Raw genomic sequence first — 23,916 nt, 5'->3', positions numbered from 1 at the left:
CAGCAGGATCTGACAAATATTTGTACTCAGTGTGTGTGCGTGTGTGTGTGCGTGTGTGTGTGCGTGTGTGCGTGCGTGTGTGCGTGCGTGTGTGCGTGCGTGTGTGCGTGTGTGTGTGCGTGTGTGTGTGTGTGTGTGTGTGTGAGAGAGAGTGTGTGTGAGTGTGTGAGAGAGAGACGTGAAATACCTGACACACACACTCTGTACCATTCCCAGAGCTACTTAGTGCAACATATCAGGTCTAATTGAATATTAGACAAATATTAGACGTATTACGACTTTTGTCGTACGAATAATGACACCAATTTTACAGCCGGCATTATATAAATAACCAGATGCCTTTGGTCAGGAATGTTTCTCCCAGAGAAAGAAAAATATTTAACAACTTCCTTTATCTTAATTGTTTGACATTTATTGCGACAGTGCTGAAGGACAGGCTTTAATTACCTCATCGAGAAACATCAAGGTAACAACCACGACAGTATTCATTCGAGATCCTCAGACTTCAGCTTGAACATACAGTATGAATTTGTTCTCCAACAATGTCTGACATTTGTAAATAAGTTTTATCAGCTTGTTATGTATCATCATCTGTGAGAGTGCCATTAATGGGAGTTTAAACTCAGCAGTTAAAACCAACGCAAAATGCTTATTAGGCTTTCAGGTCCAGTGTACAGTGTAGTTATATGCCAGGGTTTAGGTCCAGATATTGCACTGTACATTGTTTTGACATATATGTCTTAAGGAATTGCTTACTGTGTGGTTTTGGGTGACATTTTAAAAATAATTATGTGATGTGAAAGGGTACACACCATGCCTTTACAAAAGTCAAAGGTCTCGTGATTACAATTTTACTGTTTTAAATTAAGATCTAGCTAAGTTTAAAGAAAAAACTGACATAATGTCATTGTTTTTCACACAGTTCTGTTACCAGCAGATTAATTTAGGCCATTTTTGACACCCATTCAAACTTAATTGTTCATCTAAACATCTAGTTTAGTGGTGGATTGTTCTCAAGAACTCTTAAAGGGTCTTAAGAGCACTCAAGAAGGTAAAGGGTTTCAACTGCTGTTCTTGAGGAACCCATTCACAACACTAAGTCCTTCAATTGGCTAAATAAAGGTCAAGATTTTTGGCCACACTTTCCCCGAGAGGCGCAACAGAAAAGCGTTGCCCTATCAGCGAGACAACGTGAGTTTGAATCCTGATGATGCCACAGCCATCCGTGGCCGGGAGTACCAGAGAGCAAACTTGGCAATGCTGTCTGTGTGGGAAGGGCATACTCTGTCTCCCCTGTCAATCACAGCGACGCTAGCCAATCATGGGCATCTGTGAGTTCATGTATGTGGAAGGGGGCAGATAGCGAGTGTGTTACGCTGCCCTGTGATGCACCAGGAGCAGCAGTTTGAAAAGATGCGGAAACGCGTGTTAGACTTCACCTTCTCTGGTTGGTAGCTGTCGTATGATAGAAGAGAGCTGGTTGGTGGGTGGGAATTGGCCAAAATAGGGATAAAAATGTGGGGCATTAGGGAGAAAATGTGGGCCGTTTTCAACCTGGTCACCATGTTGAAAATAAGATGCACATATAACAATGGCAGTAACAGTAGACACTTAAAACACAGTAAACCTGAACCCTAAAATAAATATGATTTAAGCTTAAAATCAAATCAGATTAAAAAAAAAACTACTAATGTTTTTTTAAGTGTTAAAGTGAACATGGTTAAAAAAAAAAAAAAACCTTCAGAAGATGTGATTCACTGAATAAAAATGAAATGTAACATTATTATTTACTTTAACCTTCAAGCTAATGGTATAGTGATGTGACAGGATGTACACAATATTGATGGAAGTTACCTCAAATTAAAGCTGACATTCTGCTCTTTATCCTCATAGTCTGTGTTTCATATTAAATCCAGAGCTTTAGAGTACAGGGCCAAAACTACACAAACTGTGTCACTGCCCAATTAACTTCCAGACCGCACAAAGGCAATATATATGAAAGCAATGTCAGATCAGTAATAGGACCATAACACTGTACGCTGGAGCAACTAAATCAAATTTCTTGTCATTTTCTCTGCCTTATTGAATAAATGTGTTTAGACAAGCTGTCTGCATATGAGTCTGTGCTTGTGTATGTGTATGGATGATATTATACCTTTGCAGTTGTAGACTATTTACACAAAATAAAAAAAGATGTATATATACAAAAACGAGTTAATATACCAGTATAACAGTATATCAGGACCTACAATATGCAGTCAGTGCTATGCTACACCAGTACACATGTTGAACAAAGAAGGCAAAATCCTAAATTTCTATTCATAACGATGTCAGAATGCTCAGAAATACTGCATACGCAAGTTACAATCGCATCTAAGCTTCTCGTTTAGGCTCGTGCCTTTGGCACTTCAGTCAGTAACATAAAACTTTTCAACACAGATAACTTGGCAGCTTTCCAGCTTGCTCATCGCTTTCTGCTTCTCAGGTTCTAGGTATTAAGTGAGGAAATGTGTTACACAAACTTCAGACTTAAGGGTAGTTACTTCATGATAAAAATATAAAATATAAATATAAAAAAATATAAAACTTATACTTGGTCCTGTGGCTGTGTTGTTACGTGTAAACTTCTTACTGTGGAGTGGAGTCACCATCTAACCAGTTACTGTAATGTACTGGGTGATACAGTTATCATACTGGGAATTTATCCCAGTTTGTGTATTGGGCAAGACACTACTGTTATGCTGAAATCAGTTCAGCCACTCGCCATCATCAGTCCGCGCACTGATCCGTGATTGTCTTCAAAAATCTGTTTTGACAACTGTGCAAATGGTTTCGTCAACTCCAGAATTACTGCCACTGTTTATGATAATTAGTAAAAATGAATAGCAAATATAGCCGCAAATGCCAATCTGTAGGGTTCAAGCTCCCTTCGTAAATATCGCTGCCAGTGGCCAGTTATTGCCAAGTTATGCAGAATACTAAAGATTTGTGATGGTAGCTCAATTCTAACCCTGTCAAATGACTGCTGAATGTTTTTGTGTAACAAATGCAGTGTACCAAATTTCAGCTCAATCAGAAAAGCAGTTCTTTGAACATACTCCACTTGTTATGCATGACCCAGCCTCAAAACTTCACACAGGGCCTTTCAAGTTCTGTGCAAACCGATGCAACCATTCACACATCACAGCTGTTTGAGTACGCCAAGCTCCACCCTGCTAGGACTGATGGCATGTGGTGGCCATATTGTTTGCTTTTTTTGATCATTGTGAGTTACAGACACTCCACCAATTTTGTGAAGATAGGCCAGAATTCCTAGGACTAGCTTGCACAATTTTCTTCTGTCAATTGTGTGCAGTTACATTTATATCAGATACCTAAATCTCCAACGTTTTGTACTGCTGCTCTAAAGATTGAATAAAAAGCACAGTTGGACAACTTGATGTTCAGTAAGCGATTTATCATGTTCAGGGTCACGGTAGAGCTGGATAGTATCCCAGGAACACTGAGCGAGAGGCAAGAATAAACCCTGGATTGGACACCATAGATATTTCCCAAAACATGAAACAATGTTATCAGGAAGCAAAGACCGGAACATTTTGAGAGTGCGCTGTGATTGGTCCAATAAAACAACTGGTCTATATAAAACATAAATGGAGATTTAATGCACCTGAGTCACACACACATTCTGTCTCTCTCTCTCTCTCGTAGCGGACCCTCTGGTGGGAAGCATAGCCACTCAGTATCTGACCAACAGAGCGGAACATGACAGGATAGCTCGACAGTGGACCACGAGATACGCCACATAGATGCTGGCAGCCTTCCTCCTGTCCTCAACCCCCCATTCTGCCCACCCAAATGCCCCCCGACACACCTCCTCAGACCCCTCCAAATCTCCTGCAGGAGCGATCAGATCCTGGAGAGACAACTTAACAATGTGCAGCGAATCTTTATAGCCTTTACAATACGGACTTGTGTATATATGTCCCTCTGAATCTGCCTTGTTTTCTTTCACCCAACACAGACTGGGGAAACAGACGAGATCCCGCCAAGCTAAACGCTAACGGTGTAGTTTTTTTTTTTTCTTTGTAGCTGTAGATTTTAGTTCTGTTTAAATGCCTACTTGCAAGTCTTGCTTCTTTGGGATATTAAAAAAAATGTATTTTGTGATGTATTAAGGATACTGTTCCTAAAAGGTCAACCAAATATTATGGTTCATTTAGTCTAAACCATTATCTGTATGATGTTATAAAAAAAAAGTGGAAAAGCATCTAGGTGTAGAATATTAAAGACGATGTGATTTCTCTGAGCCCCCGGAGCCGTTTCCCGTTCTGTGATGACCCGATGTTGTGAATCTGTTCTACCTTTGTCACTTTGTAATGAAGAGAAGCTCATTGACCGTTTTGTAGCTCGGCTAAAATGAGCCACCGATGTAATATCTCCTCATACATAATAAAAAATATATAACCTGTCCCTCAGCATGTATGTATGTGTCTATTTTCATCCTTAGAGAGACCTTTTGACCTCATGAGAGCTAAAGACATTGTTAAGACAAAAAGTCCTGGTTCCCATAATTGATATGTATAGAGCAGACTTTAATTAGCTCATTTTAGCTTTGGCCCCTGTGGAGGAAGTCAATTTTTTTTCCTATGCCTGTACTTATGAGAACATTTGCACCTTTGAACATTTCCAAATTTTGAAGTATTACATCCTGGAACTGAAATTAATTTAACTGAGATTATATGTCATGAATCTAAATAAAAAACCCCATAATATTAGAGTTTGGGGGAAATTGTGATTGCTACGTATTCACACATTAACATGTCACAGGATCTCAATATAAATGCACCTGTTCTTTGAAGGCTGCAAAGATTGCTCGAGATCATATCTAAACAAAGAGAAGACCAAAGAGCTCTCAAAACAAGTCTGGGAAAAAGTCCTTAATGTATCAATCCATGTTTATTTATTATCCCAAATATTCCAGGGAGCATTAAATCCATTACTACAAGTGGAAAGAATATGGTACAACCAGGACAAAAGTCTGTGACCAAGTAAAGAGAGGTTTAGTCAGAGAAGCAACCAAGAGGCCAAGGTTAAAGCATGCTACCACCACCATGCTTCACTGCATGCATGGTGTGCTCAGGTTGATGAGCAGTGTTGAGTTTCTTCCAAATGTAGGGCTTTGTGCCATGGCCAGAGACCATAAATCCTTTTCCCACATGTTTGCTGACTCTCCAACACACCTTTTTGCAATTTCCAAACAGCCATTGATATGGCTTGCCACTTTTCTATAAAACCCAGCAACCCATGTCTTTATCAGCTTTGCATATCTAGATCCTGATGTTTTGCCAGCTCTTCTTTGCAAAATTGCTCCAGCTCTATCAGATTGGATGGAGACTGTTGTTTAACAGCATGTCTTGCCACAGATTCTCAATTAGATAGAGGTCTGGGCTTTGACTGGGCAAGTCTAACATAACCAAGTTCTTGCTTTTGAACCACTCCACTGTACCTCTGGCAGTATGCTTGTTTTTTTAAAACTCTGTCCCAGTCTCAATCTCCATGTGATTGCCATATATTTGACTCCATATTACCCTCACCCCTAATCAGTTTCCCAATCCTTGCTGATGAAACACATTCATACAACATGAGGCTACCACCACCATGCTTCTCAATCAGGGTTGATGAGCAGTGTTGTGTTTTCCACCAAACGTAGTGTAATGTGCCCAGGTCAAAAAGTTCAGTTGTGGTCTCTTCAGACCAGAGAATCTTTTTTTTCACATTTGCTGAGTTTCCAACATGTGCTTTCATCTGGTTTTTTTTTTTTTTCTCAACAGCGTTTTGTTTTTCACACTGCTGTTCCATAGAGCCCAACTTTGTGGAGTGTCCAGGCTATGGTTGTCCTGTGAACAGCTTCTCCCTTATGAGCTCCTGCTCCTTCAGAGTTAGCCTTGGCAGAATGTACAACATCATAATTTTTGGCATCCTTCATGAAATTAAATGCAGTAAATAGCTATGACAAATATTTTAATATTAAACATATTGAAATGGGAGTAGATTGTCTCTACAGAGCACTGGTTTTGAAATTATTTGCATTTGCGTAACTTATGAAACGTCCATGGAGAGAATAACGCCACTGTGCGCCTTTTTATTCTAGCGTTTGTGCGTGTGGACTGTCCTCTTCAATTCAGACCACATGTTTCTAACAGGGTTTGCTCCTGACACTGAAAGGGCCAAAGCATTGCAAAACATTTCTTTTGTAACCTCAACCATTTCTGTTTTGATTTAGATGTTTGTTTGGGATTATTATTTTGTTAATAAGATCCATCTATGGCCAAGTGGCCAAGTCTTAACCTCTTTGCAGAGGCAACCAGATTTGGGGCTGAAATATTCTACTACTTAGCAGAATTCATGGTGCCATCAGTCTTTACAAGAACCATTGAACCACCAGCTGCAAAACAGAAGGTTTGGGGGCTTTTTCTTGCTCTTGGGTCCAATTCCTGGAAAATCTCCAGCTGTTCTGGACTGTCTGAACTTTTTTCTTTTTTAATTATGGCACTGATAGTGTGTAATGCCATTTTAAACTGCTTGAGTAGCTTTATAGTGGAGAATTCAAATCATCGTGTGGATCTTTTTTAGCGGAAAACTTGAATCACTGTTATTTATATTAATTGTTATTGTTTATGTATTTGTACAATCGTTTTGAAAGGGTGCTAATAACTCTGAAGCTGATAGTATACTATACTGTATACAGTGCTGACCTGTGTGAGTGAGTATGTGTGTGTGTGTATATGTTTATGCATGGGCATGCCTGACTGACACCAGCAGACATCAATCAAAGTCAGAGTGAAGTGGGCGTGCACAGTTTCGGGTCACTGTGATCCCTGGACAGCTAATTAAATCAAACATACGGATTAGGAGAGGTGACAATCTGATACTGAGTACTGAAGTGCATCCCTAATAAGGATATGATTATTTGTTTTTGTGTGTGTGTGTGTGTGTGTGTGTGTGTGTGTGTGTGTGTGTGTGTGTGTGTGTTACTCTCATGCGTATTTGTTACTCGACTGTTCACCAAATTTCTTGGATGACTTTGTCACTGCTGAGTTTTCAGGTCCTTAATGGATGTCCATCTCACACACACACACACACACACAAACACAGACGCATACACGCACGCACTCACGCACACACACACAAGCATGCATTCTATCTGTCTCTCTCTCTATCTCTCTGGTCCCTTTGTGCAGAATGAGATTAACCCTGTGTGTGTGTGTGTGTGTGTGTGTGTGTGTGTGTGTGAGTGTGTGAGTGCGTGCGTGCGTGTGCGTGTCACATTCACACCCTGGAGAAGTAAATGTAGAGCGATGTCTACAGCCCCCTGGTGGTCTGTGTTTTAATGACGTTTACCCTTTGGCTCTGAGGAGAGACTCATGTTTCCCCTTGCTGTCATTTCAGAGGAATGACACGGGGCCCGGATTCATCACCAAACTCCACTGAATGGATGTGACATTTTGGGGTTTTCTCAGAACCAGCAAAATAGCAGCTGAGGAGGAAAAACTTTTCAGCGATATCTGTGTACATCAGGTCACGTTTGATTACAAAACTATCTTAAAGAAATGATGTGCTAATAGAATCCAGCAAAATCGAATAAAAAATAATAATAAAAAAACCTCCTGCGTAAACAAATGAATTAAGGGTAGTTTAAAGTGACTAATTGGTAATAAAATTAGTTAAGTTTGTTTTTACTCATTTTTGCAGCCAGCAACCTCTTTAACTGTAAACTAAATTCAAACTCCTGCAATATTAGGCTCGTTATTTAAATATGTACAGTTATATTTATATTTGTCTATTTATTAGCATTATGGAGCTTTTTGTACCTGACCTTTCCACTGATAGAGCACATTATGTCCAAGTCGATATTATTTATACACTACTTTTTTCGATATTATTTATACACTACTTTTTTAGTTATTGAGTTATTGGGTTAAATTTGTTCAATAAAAGCGACAAGATAGACAGGCTAATAACAATCAGAAGTCAATAATATATATATATATATTTGATCATGTAAGATGTACGTTTGTTTTCTATAACTTCATAATATATATTAATAATAATATATATTCATAATTGCCAATTTCTCCAGTATAGACCTATTGTATATACAGTGCCCCGTCCCCCATGATTGTCTCTTTTTGCTGTATTGCAACATCAGATTTAATTATATTAGAATTTTTCTGCTCCTTTTGAAGTGATTCTCTACAGAAATAAAATGAAGTATTAAAAAATTATTAAGATGTCTTCCGAATTATTTAAAGATAAAAAATCTAAATACGTCTATCAGATAAGTATTCATCCCCTCATTGTGAATTGTCCTTTTGCAGCAATTACAGATTTGAGTTGAATCTTTGATGTTTCTGTATGAGCTTTGCACATTTGATTTTTTTCATTTTCTTCCATTCCTTAAAGTAATATTTCTCCAACTCTACCAAATTAGAGTTTCGACTCATTGTCCTTTTGGAAAATATATTTTTGCCGTAAATGCAGATGTCTGCCTGACTGGAACAGGTTCTCCCCAACAATTTGCTTATATTTGGCTCCATCCATGTTGTCTGTGATGGCAACAAGATTTCCATTTCCTCCTACTGAAAAGCAAGCCTAGAGCATGATGCTACCACCACCACACTTGATTTGTTTTGCGTCTAATATTATGCTTTGGCTTTAGACCAAATTTCTACACTTTAGTCTCATCAGATGACAAAATTGAAAAGCTCTCAGATTTTCTAAAACAGTCTTTCTCAGTATTGGCTTCTTTCTAGCCGTTCTCCCACAGAGGCTGGATCTGTGAAGACCTGATGACATTGTTCAGGTCTGCACAGGTTCTCCTGTTTCAGCCAGTGAGCTCTGTAACCCCTTCAGTGATGTAGCTGGACTCTTGGATAATTCTCTGTCTCTCATTTTATTTAATCTTGAAGCTTCATGGGCTGTTCATGACAGCGGGACTGATCTGATCTGCGGTTTTAGCTGCGAGGCTCCAAACATCAGAGATATTTATTGTGCAAGCAAACAGTTGGACACAAATGGATTTAAAATGATCCCAGGTTTAACATATTTAATCCTAATTAAGAATGCTAAAAGAAAGGGAGTGAATATTTATTAATTAAGCTGTTTGTAGATTTCTTATTTTTTTAAAAATGCTGAGGGCATCTAAAAATGTCTTTATGTCTTATTTTATTTCTGTAGAGAGCTTCTGAAATGGCAGCTTATTAGTCACCCAGCTTATAGCAACATTAATTAATCTTTCATACAGCTCACGTTGTAGGTGTAAAATTAGTGACTGTACTGATCTGTTGCTACAAGTTTATCAGCATCACTGCATAAATTTCAACAAAGGCTAAGAACAAACAAACAAATAAATAAAAATGGGTGTATACTCTTATAGGAAAATAATCAACTTTATTTATTTATTTTACATTTATTCCTCTTATAGCACAGCAATTTGCCAATGATTACCTTTTTTATTCAGTCAAGAGCAACACATCATACTTTTTTATCCATTTATAGTTACATTTATTGTTGTGGAACATCCATGAAACAAGTTAGTTCCTGTTATCACTTACGTTATAGCAGCTACAAACAGTTGGTCCTTCACCAGCCTTTCTTTTTTCTCTCATGAAGTTAATGAGAAAAAAAACACAACTTGTCACATAACTGACAAACCAAAACAAAAAACAAACAAAAAAAAGTGCAAACTCAAAACTATCCTGAAAACTTTCCCAAAACTTTAAAAGTAACAGCTTTACTCTGGACTGTTAGAAAACACTAACACTGGAGACTCCTTCCAAACATGTTCAGTAAATGTCTCTTTACAGAAAACTTCATATCATTAATTATATGTTTTTATTTTAAAGTATGATGAGCATCTGCCCTGCGAATGAGCTGTTACTATAGAAACATAAGGAGCACGTTAATATAAACCTTGCAGCTGGAACTAACGTCAGAACTACTGGTATAGAAAACGAGTCAACACCTTCGGACCAATCAGAATCGAGAATTCGACATTGTCGCGGTATAATCGCTAATAATTACAATCATAAGAATGGAATGTTTTATGCAACCATGAGAAACATAGTCATCAATCACCACAAGAAAGACAACTAGATCCACACACGCTGGGGGTGAATCACTGTTATGAAGTGCTCGCAGAAATGCCAGTGGCTATGTGTGTCACCACATGAGGGAGACAAAGCATTAAGTGTAATTGGCTAAAATCTGGATACGTCTCAGGTGTGATGATACATACCTGCTCTGTTTTTTCACTTTACTCAGTGATTATAGTTTTATATTTTCAGAACCACCCAGACTGTCAGTCATAAACACTTTAGTTCACTTCAGTGTTTAAGAAAAACTGTTGTGGTTTCCTCTGCTGAAAAAAAAATTCCCAGCGTTAGAAGCCGTTAGAGCTGGTGGTCCCTAATGGGTTTTAATGGTATGTGTTGTTCCTAATGGTTTCTGATGGCCATATTTATTCTGATACACATCAAAGAACACACTAGAGAGTTCTGGTGGTATTTCAAACCACCAGGAAATTCCAGGAAATTCCAAATCTACAGGAATATCCTGGAAGCCGTTTATTCTCTTTCAGCTCCATGACGTGATGAAACATACATGGATTGTGGGTGTCTTTTTTTCAGCAAGATTTCAACCTCCCAGAACCAAAAGGCTCAGAAATGTATTTCTAAATATCATTTATATTACATCAGCGCTGTCGAATTCTCGAATGTGACTGGTCAGAGGGTGCTGATTAATTTTCTATAACAGCAGCTCTGAGAGTAGTTATATTATTCTTATTATTCTTATATTCTTCTTATTATTATTACTCATTCTAATATGTTATCGTTCTATAGCAACTGCTCATTCACTGGGATTTGTATGGTGGACGTGCCACATAATAATAATAATAATAATAATAATAATAAAGATTTAAATATATACTAAATCATAAATTATCATAAATGATATACTAAATCATAAATCATAAATTTGAATGGCATTTTATTTTATTTTTCCGAGTGGTTCAGTGATGGTGAAGTGATCTGCTCAGATTTGTTAATTCCATCACAACCTTCAAGAAGCACCTAAACTCTCAGCTCTTCTGTGAGCATAAACAACCTCATCTCTATTGCAAATCATAATGTACTTATGATGTAAGCTGTCATGGCACCAAGCGTTACAACAGCTTCCATAAACATTACTGCTAATTGTAACTCTACATTCTTGTATCATGGACGTAGGCTGCCGTGACACGTTATGTCAGGCTTATGACACGGAGTTTGTAAGACTGTAAGACTGTCATAACCACAAGGCAGATTTCATGAAGATGTGTGTGATGGGCATGTTTTATTTTCCCCAGCAGAGCCCTGTGTGTTTGAGAAAATAAACAGTGATGACAGTGTATAACCTATGAAGAAGAACAGAGTGTTCTTTGTGTGTGTGTTTGTGTGTGTGTGTGTGTGTATGACATCAGCCATGGTATGGTTATGACAGTCATATGATGAAGGATTCAAGTGGTATCATACAATGTAGTGTGAAACTGTCTTGTAGTATCATGATATTTTTATCTGATCATGTTTATCTCTGTTTCTTCTTCCTACACCTCGCTCACCCGTCTTTCTGATCAGTTGGTGAAAGTCCTGCAGTCATTTAGCACTTTCAGTCCATTAACAGCCCTGTGTTTAGATAGGACTCTGCCTCACTATTAGATAATAATAATAATAATAATAATATCATTATTATTATCATTAGGGGAGTAATGATCAGACGATTTGGATCGTTGCATTAATTTAAAAGGAAACTACTGAAATGAATCAAGGCAATGAACAGAACTAATATGTAACAAATAATTCACATTTCTTACATATTATATATTTCTTAAATTTCATTTAAACTGTAAATAGGCTAGCTAGGTGATTTACCCGTAGCTCTGATACTTTTAAAGTATTCCTTCTCTTCATCATTATCATTAGTTACAGGAGGCCCACCCTCAATTCTGAACACTCCCGATTCTGAACGCTCCCGATTCTGAACACTCCCGATTCTGAACGCTCCAGATACTGAACGCTCCCGATTCTGAACGCTCCCGATTCTGAACGCTCCCGATTCTGAACACTCCTGATTCTGAACACTCCCGATTCTGAACGCTCCTGATTCTGAATCACTGCCTTATAAATCATAATCATATCGTAACCTGTGGATGCCTGAGGTTTACACCCAATTATTATTATTATTATTAGTAGTAGTAGAATTATTGTTGTTGTTGTTGTTGTTGTTGTTTAACATTCATTTAAATCTCATATTGATCGTGGACTGCAAACTTTTGCATTCTCCATGGTTATGAAATAAAAAAAAATAACAAATTTATCGACAAAATAACAGAATTCTAAGAAGTTAAAGATGAAATGTAGAGGTTTCCAACAACAAAATCAACAGAAAAATAGTTTGAAAAAAGGTTCTACCATGAGCCTTACAGTCTACAGAACAAACTTGAAGAAGGCTCAAACCGAAGCAGTGCGTGACATCTGGCAGAGTTACAGCAGAAGAATGAGCAAAGCTTGGCCAAGTATGAGTGTGAAGCTGAACCTAAGCGCATGTTTCGGGCATGTTTGGAAGTTGTACTAATGAAGATTCATCTTTGAAACTCACTAAATGTCTTCTTGGCACAAAATCAGTTTGTTTCACTTCTTCGTTTTTGTCCTAAGGGTATATAAACAGTTTCTCTTGACTGTTTCAGAGAGATTTCTTCTTGTCACTGTTGACTCTGGCTTGCGAATTAGAAATCTAAATCTCCATCCACAGTTCTACAAAGCTGCTTTGTGACAATGTGTATTGTTAAAAATGCTATATGAATAAAATAGAATTGAATTGTAAAGAGCGTAGTGACTGATGAAGAACTGACACAAATACGTTCACGCTAACGTGACAAAGTGGTAGAAGACTTAATTTTTTATTTTTAAATAATTTTTTAGGAAAATTTTTTTTAGGAAAAAGGACTTTTAAATATTCAATTTTATTTCTGTAGAGAGTCACTTCAAAATGAGCAGGAAAAAAAATCCCATTCTGATATGCTTAAATTTGACGTTACAATACAGCAAAAAGAGAAATAATCATTTTTATTATTTAGTATTTATTTTTTATTTTATTTACTTTCTGGATTCACTGTGTATAATCTAAAGATGATCAGTTGAACCTAATTTCGTCAGTGTTGTGTTATGAAAATTAAATATCCAGACAATTGGCTTGAATGATTCCTTGAAATAATCCTATAGTGTGTGTGTGTGTGTGTGTGTGTGTGTGGGATCCAATGTTTCTTCAGTTCCCCACTCACAGCTTTAGCTCCTACCTGCTATTAAGTCCCATTTACCTGATCCACAAAAGGAAAACTAAAGCTTGGAAGGCAGTAGGAAAGATTGTTGGTGCCTCTGGTGAGTGTGCGTAGCGAGTACACTTAACTTGCTTTGCTAATCTTCCAACAACGCTAGTATGAAGCCTAACATGTAACATGAAAATCAAACTTCAGTACATTTTAAACAAAAGTGATGTGTAGAAATCATCTAGTGGGCTGTATGATACATATTTTTGATGCTACTGTTTTTCCTTAGAACTAAAAGACAAATGCTGGACAGTTCCCACCTACAAGTTATTCACACACACATACACACACACATACACACACACAAACAGGCAGTTAACTGGCTAAAAGGTCAAGAAAAAAGTAGAGATCATTCTGTCCCCTCCTGAAAGCCAATTCACCACACAAACACACACACACACACACACTACATGACCACTGTTCTTCCTCTTATAGTTTCACTGTCATTACTGCTGACTTGGACACAGTGTTCTGTAAAGGCAAAAAAGCAGCACTCATCTCACGTCTTGATGGAAATTACTGTTCTTGCTTCACTTTTGAGTTGCCTCGCCTCCTTTGTCAGCAGTTCCAGTTGTGCACTAGTGACAGAAGGTTCTGAGGTTAAAAGGACAGGGCAGGACTGTGACAGTGCCATTGTTCAGCCCTTGAACAAGACCTTTAACGTGAACTTAGTGCTAAGTTTGGGTTGGATTCTTCCTCAAGCAAGTGGCTTTGGATAAATGTAGTTTAGTAGGTGGACATAATAAAGTAATGGAGGACAGGCAGTGGTGCAGTGGGTAGCATTGCTGCATCACAGCTGCCAGGTTGATCCTTGGGTTACTGTCTGTGTGGAGTTTCACATGTTCTCATTTGGGTTTCCTCTGGGTTTTCCTGTTTCCCTGGCATCTGGTGGTGGTAGAAGTGTATCATGCACGGCAGCATTTCTGGGTTAGTATCACAAGCCAGATTTCTAGGTTTTGTTAGAGAGTATGGTATACACTATATGGCCAAACGTTTGTGGACAGTGGACCATCACACCCATATGTGGTTCTTCCCCAAACTGTTGCCACAAAGTTGGAAGCACACAATTGTATAGAATGCCTTTGTATGCTGTAGGTTTACAACTTCCCTCCACTGGAACTAAAAAGCACAAACTTGTTCCAGCATGACAATGCTCCTGTGCACAAAGTGAACTCCATGAAGACATGGTTTGCCAAGGTTGGAGTGGAAGAACTCAAGTGTCCTGCTCAGAGCCCTGACCTCAACCCCACTGAACACCTTTGGGATGAACTGGAACACTGACTGCACCCCAGACCTCCTCATTCAACATCAGTGTCTGATCTCACAGCCACACTCCAAAATCTAGTGGAAAGTCTTCCCAGAAGAGTGGAGGTTATTATAACAGCAAAGGGGGACTAAACCTGGAATGAGATGTTCAAAAACCACATATGGGTGTGATGATCAGGCGTTCACAAACTTTTGGCCATATAGTGTATTTCATTACCTCACATGGCCTCCTTTCAAAGAAAAAAGGCATTTGACTGTCATTAAAAATGGCTACTACTCCATACACTATTGTTTCAAACAAAACTCTCTAATAACTTTTAATGATGGGATTCTGTGACCTTTTTTAGTCCAGTGACTGTATGTTGGTCTGAAAAGCTCATTGTGTCACAATGTATGGAAACTGATGCCCAGAAGTTTTGGAGAGCCAATTAGATTGCAACCTTCAAGGTTCTGAAGGTTGTGGACAGAGAAGTGTACAAAAGATATCCTTGAGCATCTTAGGCTGAGATTACGGCTAGATCAGTCCACCAGCCAAACATCTGGTTCTGTGGTCAAAAGCCAACACACACTGCGTTTGGAAAAATATGACATTTGGTGCACCAACAAAGTAGGTGTCTAATAAAGTGATCAGTAAGTGAATGTAAAAGTATGACGGCAATAAAGTTTCAAAAAGATATTTCCAGCTACCTTGGGGTTCATCAAGACATCTGGATCTAACACAGTTTCAATGCGGCAGAACAGAAAATGATTCAAAAACTCACTGTTATTCCAACTATCATTTTGTATCAGTGTCCAAAGAGGCATGACTGACAGCTCGGTTAAACTTCTCACATTTTTCTCTAATTAGCAGAGATGTTAGACACATTGAGGCAATGTTCCCTGTGTTCAGTGTTCAGCTCTGTCATTTTTCAGTTGCATTTGGTTCCCTCAGGCAAACAAACTGAGTGTTTTGCAAAAGTTTATCTTCGGCCCTCCAGATAGCAGATGATGCTGTGCCAAATATGATAGAGTTCAGAAACATAAAACTCCTGTATAGTAACAAACAGCAGGGCAAACATATAATTGCTGATGTTAGTGACAGAGACACAGAGGTAGTTTTGTTCCCGGTTGCTAAAGTGTGTGGGTTTAGTATAGGCTCCTGGGCTAAAGTTCCTGGGATGAATTTCCTAGACTAAAGTTCCTGGGTTCAGTTTTCTAGGTTCAGTTTTCTGGGTTTAATTTGCTAAAGTTTTTGGGTTAATGTTCATGGCTGAAAGTTTGTATGTTTAATTTCCTGGGCTGAAATGTTTAGGGTGAGGACTGTGGTTCTAAATTCCTGGCCTTAAGTTCTTGGGCTAAAGTTCCTGTATTTAGATTCCTGGTCTTTACTTTCAAGGCTTAAGTTTTTAGTCTGAAGTTTTTAATCTAAAGTTCTGGGACTTAGGTTTCTGGTCTTAATTTCACGGGCTGAAATTGTTGGTCTTAATTCCCTAGACTAAAGTTCCATATCTTCCTGATATTTAAGTTCCTGGTCTTTATTTTCAGGGCTAAATTTCTTGGACTAAGTTTCTGGGCCTATGTTCCTGAGTTGAAATTTCTTGACTACAATTCCCCGCTTACGATTTCTGGTCTTTCATTCAAGACTTAAGTGATTTGACTGAAATTCTTGAGTTTAAATTTCTTGTCTAAATATTATGAGATGAAGTTCCTGGTCTAAAGATCCTTCTTTTAAATTCCTGGTCCTAAGGTCCTGGACTAAATTCAAGTTCCTTAAGTTCTGTGACTAAAGTTCCTTGGGAGAAGTTTCTGAGCAAACATTCCTGAACTTAGCTTAAGCTTCTGAGATAAAGTTCCTGAACTGAAGTATCTTGGGTAAAGGTCCTAGACAAAAGTTCCTGGTCTTATGTTAGTGAGATTTAGTCTCTATACTGAGTTTATGATGTTGGCCTTAAATTTGTAGGCTTAAATTCCTGGAATGAGTGTCTAAGCTTAAAATCCTGGGCTTAAATTCTTAGCAGAAAGACAGCTATGGAAGTTTTCATGCTTGTGGTTCTTGATTATTTTGGTTTTCCTGCAAACTCTACTGAGCTAATGCTTGTAAACTTATTTATTTTATTTAATGTGTTTGACATGCTTACTGGAGTAAAAACTGGATGAGTGCAGGAGACACTTAATGTATAATATATTTCGGGTAAATAAGATTTACACATGGTTTCCATTACAATACCAAAAGCTCATCATTGTTTCACAGTAGTGGAGGTTTTTCCCTGCATTAATCAGTAATCTATAGGATTAACCTCATTAACCTGATTTTATTAAGAACTCATTAGGTGTTTATGAGAGCTTCTGTCTAGTAACCCCTTTTTATCCTTTCCTCTGATAGGACAAAAGATGAGACTGCTGCTTGGCACTGAATGTGCTGTTCAAGTGTGTATGTGTGTGTGTGTGTGTGTGTGTGTGTGTGTGTCATTCTCCATGCTGTTAAAGCATTACAAGTGGTGAGCACAATGACTTAATTAAGATGAAGTGAGCCATGGGAGAGTGTGTGTGCCATTGAGTGCCCCTGAGTCACAATACACACTCGATTACGAGGTCCTTACTTTTGTTTTTCAAGGATCCCTGTTTTATTCGACACTTTGCTCAGCACTGTAGGAAAACGAGATGCACTTACAGAAATGCACATTTTCGTATTTCAATAGCAAGAAATTCCTGAGGAAGTTGGCTTGATTAGTGATATGTCCTCCATCCTTCAAAATTGGGTTCAACTGAACATCTGTGTATATATATATATATATATGTATGTATATATATATAGAGTATACTGTAGCTGCACCAGTATATAAAGTATATTTGTAAAATATATGTATATAATATAGCTACAGCAGACACTTTAATTTGTGATGTGTTTACATATCTATTTGGGGTACTTTTTTTCATAATTCATAATTCATAATTCTTCATTTCTAATCATAATTATAAATAGGAAAGACAACTGTTCATGCACGTCGATCAAAATATTTGCGTGGGATGTTTCATTGGCTCATAAAATGTGGGATTTCCTGTTCCACAAACAAAGCCCTGCTACAGAGACTCCTGAGATGCTACTTCAGATGGTAGAAATTAGACCATGTGTTATAGCGAGTCAATAGATGAAAAACACACCATTAATCTGTAATGTGTCTGTATAAATGGGACCATGGTATTTATATAGACCAAGGGTGCAGATAATATTAATGCCAGTGTCCTAAGAGCGAGAGGATTGTTGGGTGCCTGGGACTAATTTACATGTGTATAATGTGGTGTCCTTTTCAAACAATATCCAGTATATATGTATAGATACAATATATCCAATATCTAGTCTGAATTTATCTACACAGAATGGTGCAAAAAAAAAAAAAAACACCTTGAGAGAGATCAAAGGAGAATATTCAGTCTGGTTCGAGCAGACAGGAAGGCTACAGTGACTCAAAAACCACTCTTTACAACCGCGCTGAGCAGAAAAGCAGCTCAGAATGCCACCATGCCAAACCTTGAGGCGGATGAGCAACACCACAGAAGGCTGCAGTGGGCTGATTTATACGGTTTATAGCAGCACTTATGTAATAACAGGAACTAACTTGTTTCACAGATGATTAAACTATAATCTATAAACTAGATATACTATAAACTAGGTAACTATAAAGAGATACAATGCATAACATGTTCTTTAATAAATAAAAAATTGTAAACATTGGCAGCTTGCTTTGGTGTAAGAGGAATAAAACACTTCAGGGAAAGATGCTATAGGTCGGGCCACATCACACCACCCAGCCATTGATTATTTTCTTATAACAGCATTCCCTAAAGTGTTTAATTCTTTAAAGAACATAACTGTCCAATTTGATTTGCAGCAAAAGGACAGCTGTCTTATTAGGTTCCTTATTTTGGATAAATTTTTAGGTGAACATTTGTGTTCATCCCATTAATTCCACAGATGAAAAATTGTCCATTTCATTTTTAAATAATTCAGTAGAAGTTTAGAAAATACGAGAGACAAATTTGTGCATTTCATTTTTAAATAATAATATGATAATGTTGTACACTGTTATTAAATGTGTTAATGTTGTACTCTGTTATTAAATGTGTTAATTATAGTGATAATTTGTTGCTGTAGAGAAAAGGGCTTCCCTTTTTTTCTTTGTTTGTATACCCTTAAAATATCAGTGTCTTGTTATGTGGGATAGACTGTTAATAAACTTTTTAGGGCCAAAGCTCTGTACATCAAAGGCAGCATTAAAAAAATCAATGCAATCTACTACGGCTATGTTCACTCCCATCTACAGATGGCGCTCTCTCCACACTCCACAGCTCGATGGCATCCCACACGGCACCTCGTCTTTAATGATGAAGCTCAGATGGTGTGCTAAGTGTCTCCTCTGGGAGGTTTATTGTAATGGCAGTTTAGCCGTCACGGCCCGACACGAGAAGCTTGCACAGAGCGCAGCTGCTGCTGGGAGTAACACTGCGCTTCTCTGCTTTAACCTGTCAGCTTTAAATACGGCCTCTGATCCCTCCACCTTCCCCTTCATCTACTCTACACACACATCATAGATAAAGCTGGCCATCAGTACATGACAATATATAGTTTACAAATAAATTTAACATTTATTCATTACACAGATGCCTTTATGTAAAGTTTAGGTAATTTTTGTTGTTGTTGTTGTTGCTTAAGGGTCTATTAGTTGTCCTGGAATTATTGAGTCTATCACAATTATTATATAATGTTAATATATAATTATGTAATAATTAAGCAGAACGTGTCAGAAAACAAAAAGGTTCCCTTTTAGTTAATTCATGGATTCCAACTGCACCAAAATCAGCGCTCCACTGTTAACTTGTTTCCCACGCAAAGACTGAGACACACAAGAAACAGGCATCTTCCTTGTCCACAAACTAAACTTTTTTGAGCTGGTTTTAAGTCTTTCTGTGCGTTTTTTGAGATGTAGCTGGGGTGGCACTTTTTTGCTGAAACCTGGCAACCCATCCGCTCCTATGACTTCATATGACAGGATAAGTTTGTCTCTTTGCACTTTCCACCTAATGCGACTTGCTGTTTTGCACTTCTACTTAGATACGAACTGCATTTCGTTGGCTTTGTACTTGTACTCTGCCCAATGGCAATAAAGTTGAATCAAATTGAATAAGATGAAACTGCAGTAATATTTTATCTTCCATTTTTGCGAGTGGGGAATTGAGGAAATGTTGGAGCTCACACACCACAGGATTGGTCAGAGGAAACATTCCAGGCATTTGCTTGGATTTCTTGCTTTAGAGCATCACACCTAATTTTTATTGAATTGAGGAAATTGGGTTCACCTGATCATCTTTAGTGTATATGTGTAGTGGCATCAGTATATCATGTCATTTTTGTAAAATATATGTATATGATATAGCTATAGCACACATTCTATAATTTGTGCTGTGTTTGCAGGTGTATTTAGGTTCCATGTTTGCTTATGTGGTCCTAACAGGATTATAAAGTAGAAAAACACTGTTCATGCACATCGCTGGATACCAGTCCTGTTGCACACACAAAGTCTGAAAGTGAATCTTTCTGGCAAGCTTTCTAAAAAAAAAAAACCTGAATAGTGCACCTACTATTTGTATCTATATTTGTATTCATTTATAACGTTATATGTGTCATGTTAGCATCGGTAATGACACAGAACGACATTTCCCATCAGCCCTGCAAATCATATGACTCTACCATGTGCCCTGTACTCACTCGCACCTGTTGTGATCCATGCCTCGTTTTCCTAGCTCTTGTACAGATACGTCCATGATTCTTGTTTTTACTTTGTTTGTTTCTTTTGTCTTACCTTTAATAATTCGCCTGCGCTTGTATCCGACTCCATAATCTGACAAGAAAAAAGATACAGTGTATACGATCCACATGCTTAAAATATACAATCCATGATAAATAATATCTGATAAATACCAAGAAATATACACCATGACATCGACAAACTCGTTAAACGAAACTCGCAGTCAGCAGCTTGAGAATTTACAAGAAAAAGGTACAGATAGAGGACTGCTTCTGTTACCTGAGGGCATTTTAAAAACTGAAATAATTAAACAGTGTAACTGATCAAACAGAACAACAATAGAAAAAGCCAAAATTGTAAATAAAAATATAAAATATTTGGCAGCTGCCTAGTAAAAATCTCCTTTTTGCCTCATCAAGCAGCACAAGAGTTAATATTCAGCCAAAATGTTTAGGAAATGCGTTTTACCACAATTATGGTATAATAATCATAAATTATTGAGTTATGTTCAACAACTAAAAATGGAGGAGGAAAAGATCTGAATGTTGATTCTTTTTTTTGCTTTTAATGTTATAGACTTTGTTCTGACAGCTCTACGCTGTACTTGTGTAATTAGATAACACGATCATAAAGTTGACTGTCAACACCTTGTCATATTATAATTATGAACCTAGTTAGCCAATTCAAACCTTATTCTGGTTATAAATAAAGATTTAACCTGGACCTAAAAGGATTTTCAAGCACACAGACTTTCACACTGATGGCGTGATTTAATCCAGTTGTTTTTTCCTTTCACACATTACCATAATACAGCTCTTTCAACTAATTTTTCTTTCTATGTATTGGCTAAAAAAAAAAAAAGGCTTTTAAACAATGAAACAGTGGTTTGTCCCAAAACCACATGACCTACATCACATTATATTCTCTAAATCATCTTTTAAGGATTTAAAATGCTTTATCTATCTATCTATCTATCTATCTATATATATATATATATATATATATATATATATATATATATATTTAAAAAATATTTTTCACAAAATGGATTTGGCTTAACAGTGGATTATTTACTTGCCCACTAAATTACACTAACAGTTTTATTAATAATTTACACCACATTTGGCAACAATGAAGTATGAATGTATGTTCAATATTATATAAGAAAATATTATATATATAACTCTGAGAAATAAAATTAAATGTAAATTTTCTCTAACGTACGTATACCCAGAGCTCATGTGTGTTTAGTGTTTCTGTTAGGCTAAGGGTGTAGATGTATGTGGATTTATTTTGATTTATGTACAATGCACTCATTCAGTTAGCTAGCTAGTACATAGTCTATAATAGTAGTGTAGTGTAGAGTACATATTTTCTTACGCTTTTTGTTTCACCCGTTGTTGTTTGTTAGGAATAATTACATTACTCATTCTTGCATTTGTGATTTAGATAACAGGCTCTTACTGTTTTCTCTGAAGCACGCGATTCAGCTCAGTGGAAAACTAACACGGTCATCAGGAGTTCAGGAGTTCAAGTGGTGTAAGTTATTGGAGTTTTTAGCTACTTCCAGATGAAAGCAGAAGGGCATACACAGGTCAAATTCACCTTAAAAGTTCAGTTTGTTCAGTACAACAATCCTCAATTGTTGTTTTTATGCTGAACTCTGAACCTTTTCTTTTTTTTTTTAAAGAGTTTCTCACATAACATGGTAAAAAACAGACAATAATGATATTCAGTTCTGCATGTTTTGGAGTCTGAGCAATATCCACATATAAAAAATATAATATAAAAAAAGACTCAACTGTGAGGTTTTTTATCTCGCAATTGCAACATAATATCATACAATTGCGACTAATTCATCTCATAATTGCAAGTTCATATCACTCAATTGTGATTTTTTTTATCTCGTAATTGTGTTAATATTACTCAGTTGGGATTTTTTTAAATCTCACAGTTGTGACGTATCCAACTGTGTCATTTTATCTCACAATTGGAAGTTAATATCACTCAATTGCGTTTTTTTAATCTCATAATTGTGAGTTAATATCACTCAGTTGTGATTTTTTTTAAATCTCACATTTGTGACATATCATGCAACTGTGTATTTTTATCTCACAATTGCCAGCTAATATCACATAATTGCAAATTAGCACTTATGTTTCCAATAATTAAAGCACAACAAAACCCAGCAGTGTGTAAACAGGCATTTTAACCTGCTTCTTTATAGAAAGTATTCTTTATAAAGAGAGCTGATCACTCCGGATAGAGTGTCTTAGTCTGAACAGGACAGCGTGTCTGTGGTGTAGGTGTGGCTTGGTTAGCGGTAGAGGAAAGCCTAATAAGCGGAAGTCACAGTAATTCACAATTTTGAATTAAAAAGTCCCAACTTTGAGTTATTAACTTGCAATTATGAGACGAAAAGTAACAATTGTGAGATAAACCTGCATAATATTTTCTCAATGTGGCAGAAACAAGCTTCTGTAATCCTGCCTTCCACCTAAACTATCCTCAGTCTCCTCTTTCTCTTCACCTGTATCTTTGTGTAATTTTCCTAGTTTTAGTTTCTCAGTTTTAGTTTCTTCTTTAGTTTTAAAGTTTTATCACTGAGTCACTGAGTCACTTCTTTGTGTGATTACTCGAACCACTTCTGAGACAGGATGCTTGTTCGCCGTGTGTGTTTTGGTTTAATGTGTTCTTATGCATGTTAACTTATATTTGGCATAAGTCAGTATGTTCCTAAATATACACTACGGTGCAAAAGTTTTAGACCCCCCTCATTTTTTTAAATAATCAGCCTGAATTATTGGGTGAGTTAAAACAACATTTTAGATTTCCACACATTAATTTTCCAGCAAATAAATTAAATGTTAGAAAGAAACGTTCAGTGTGTCAGTAAAGAAAGCAGCATACGTGCAGAAACAGAAGCAAATGTGACAGTCAAGTCTCCAGAAGGTCTGTGGTAGATTCTTCAAGATGCTTAGAAAAACACACAAAGTGTACCTGGGACTAACGATGCATTTTTAAAAAGCAAAGGGTTGTCACACCAAATACTGACTTTGTCTAGTGCTCTAAGTAGAAGTTTTTTTTTGTGTAGAAAATGTTGCATTTCATTATTTTTGAAGGCATCTATACTTTACAGCATTTCTTTACAGGTGCCTGCAGACTTACTATCATCTATAAACAAAATTTTCTGAGTAGCTGAATGTTGTATTATTTTTTATATATGGGCCGCCATCTTGGACAACCAGAATCACTTGTTACCTTTAGTGCAGTGTGGTATCACTGTATACATTAGACATTGAAATTATAACAGAAAGATAGAAATGATAAGAAATGATGAATTCGGCCGTATGGTCATTTGTAGTATGAAATGGGTCTTGATGTGTTCCGGACAGCAGTGAAGGACTTCCTGATGGACTGCATCATTGCCCTAGCCGGAAAAGA

General features: G+C 37.2%; 1 protein-coding gene across 1 annotated transcript in view; it reads left to right on the top strand.

The window, feature by feature from the left end:
* The window catches only part of ube2e3 (ubiquitin-conjugating enzyme E2E 3 (UBC4/5 homolog, yeast)), a 58,320-nt gene extending 53,845 nt beyond the window's left edge, over positions 1 to 4,475 (top strand). The window contains exon 6 of the mRNA XM_026912955.3: positions 3,709 to 4,475. Within this exon, the coding sequence (XP_026768756.1) occupies positions 3,709 to 3,806 (98 nt within the window). The 3' untranslated portion in view covers positions 3,807 to 4,475. The remainder of the gene's footprint in view (positions 1 to 3,708) is intronic.
* Positions 4,476 to 23,916: the final 19,441 nt, after the last annotated feature.

The sequence above is a fragment of the Pangasianodon hypophthalmus genome, chromosome 5 (assembly GCF_027358585.1).
Source record: "Pangasianodon hypophthalmus isolate fPanHyp1 chromosome 5, fPanHyp1.pri, whole genome shotgun sequence".
Taxonomy (NCBI): domain Eukaryota; kingdom Metazoa; phylum Chordata; class Actinopteri; order Siluriformes; family Pangasiidae; genus Pangasianodon; species Pangasianodon hypophthalmus.
This window is presented reverse-complemented; position numbering and strand designations above follow the sequence as displayed.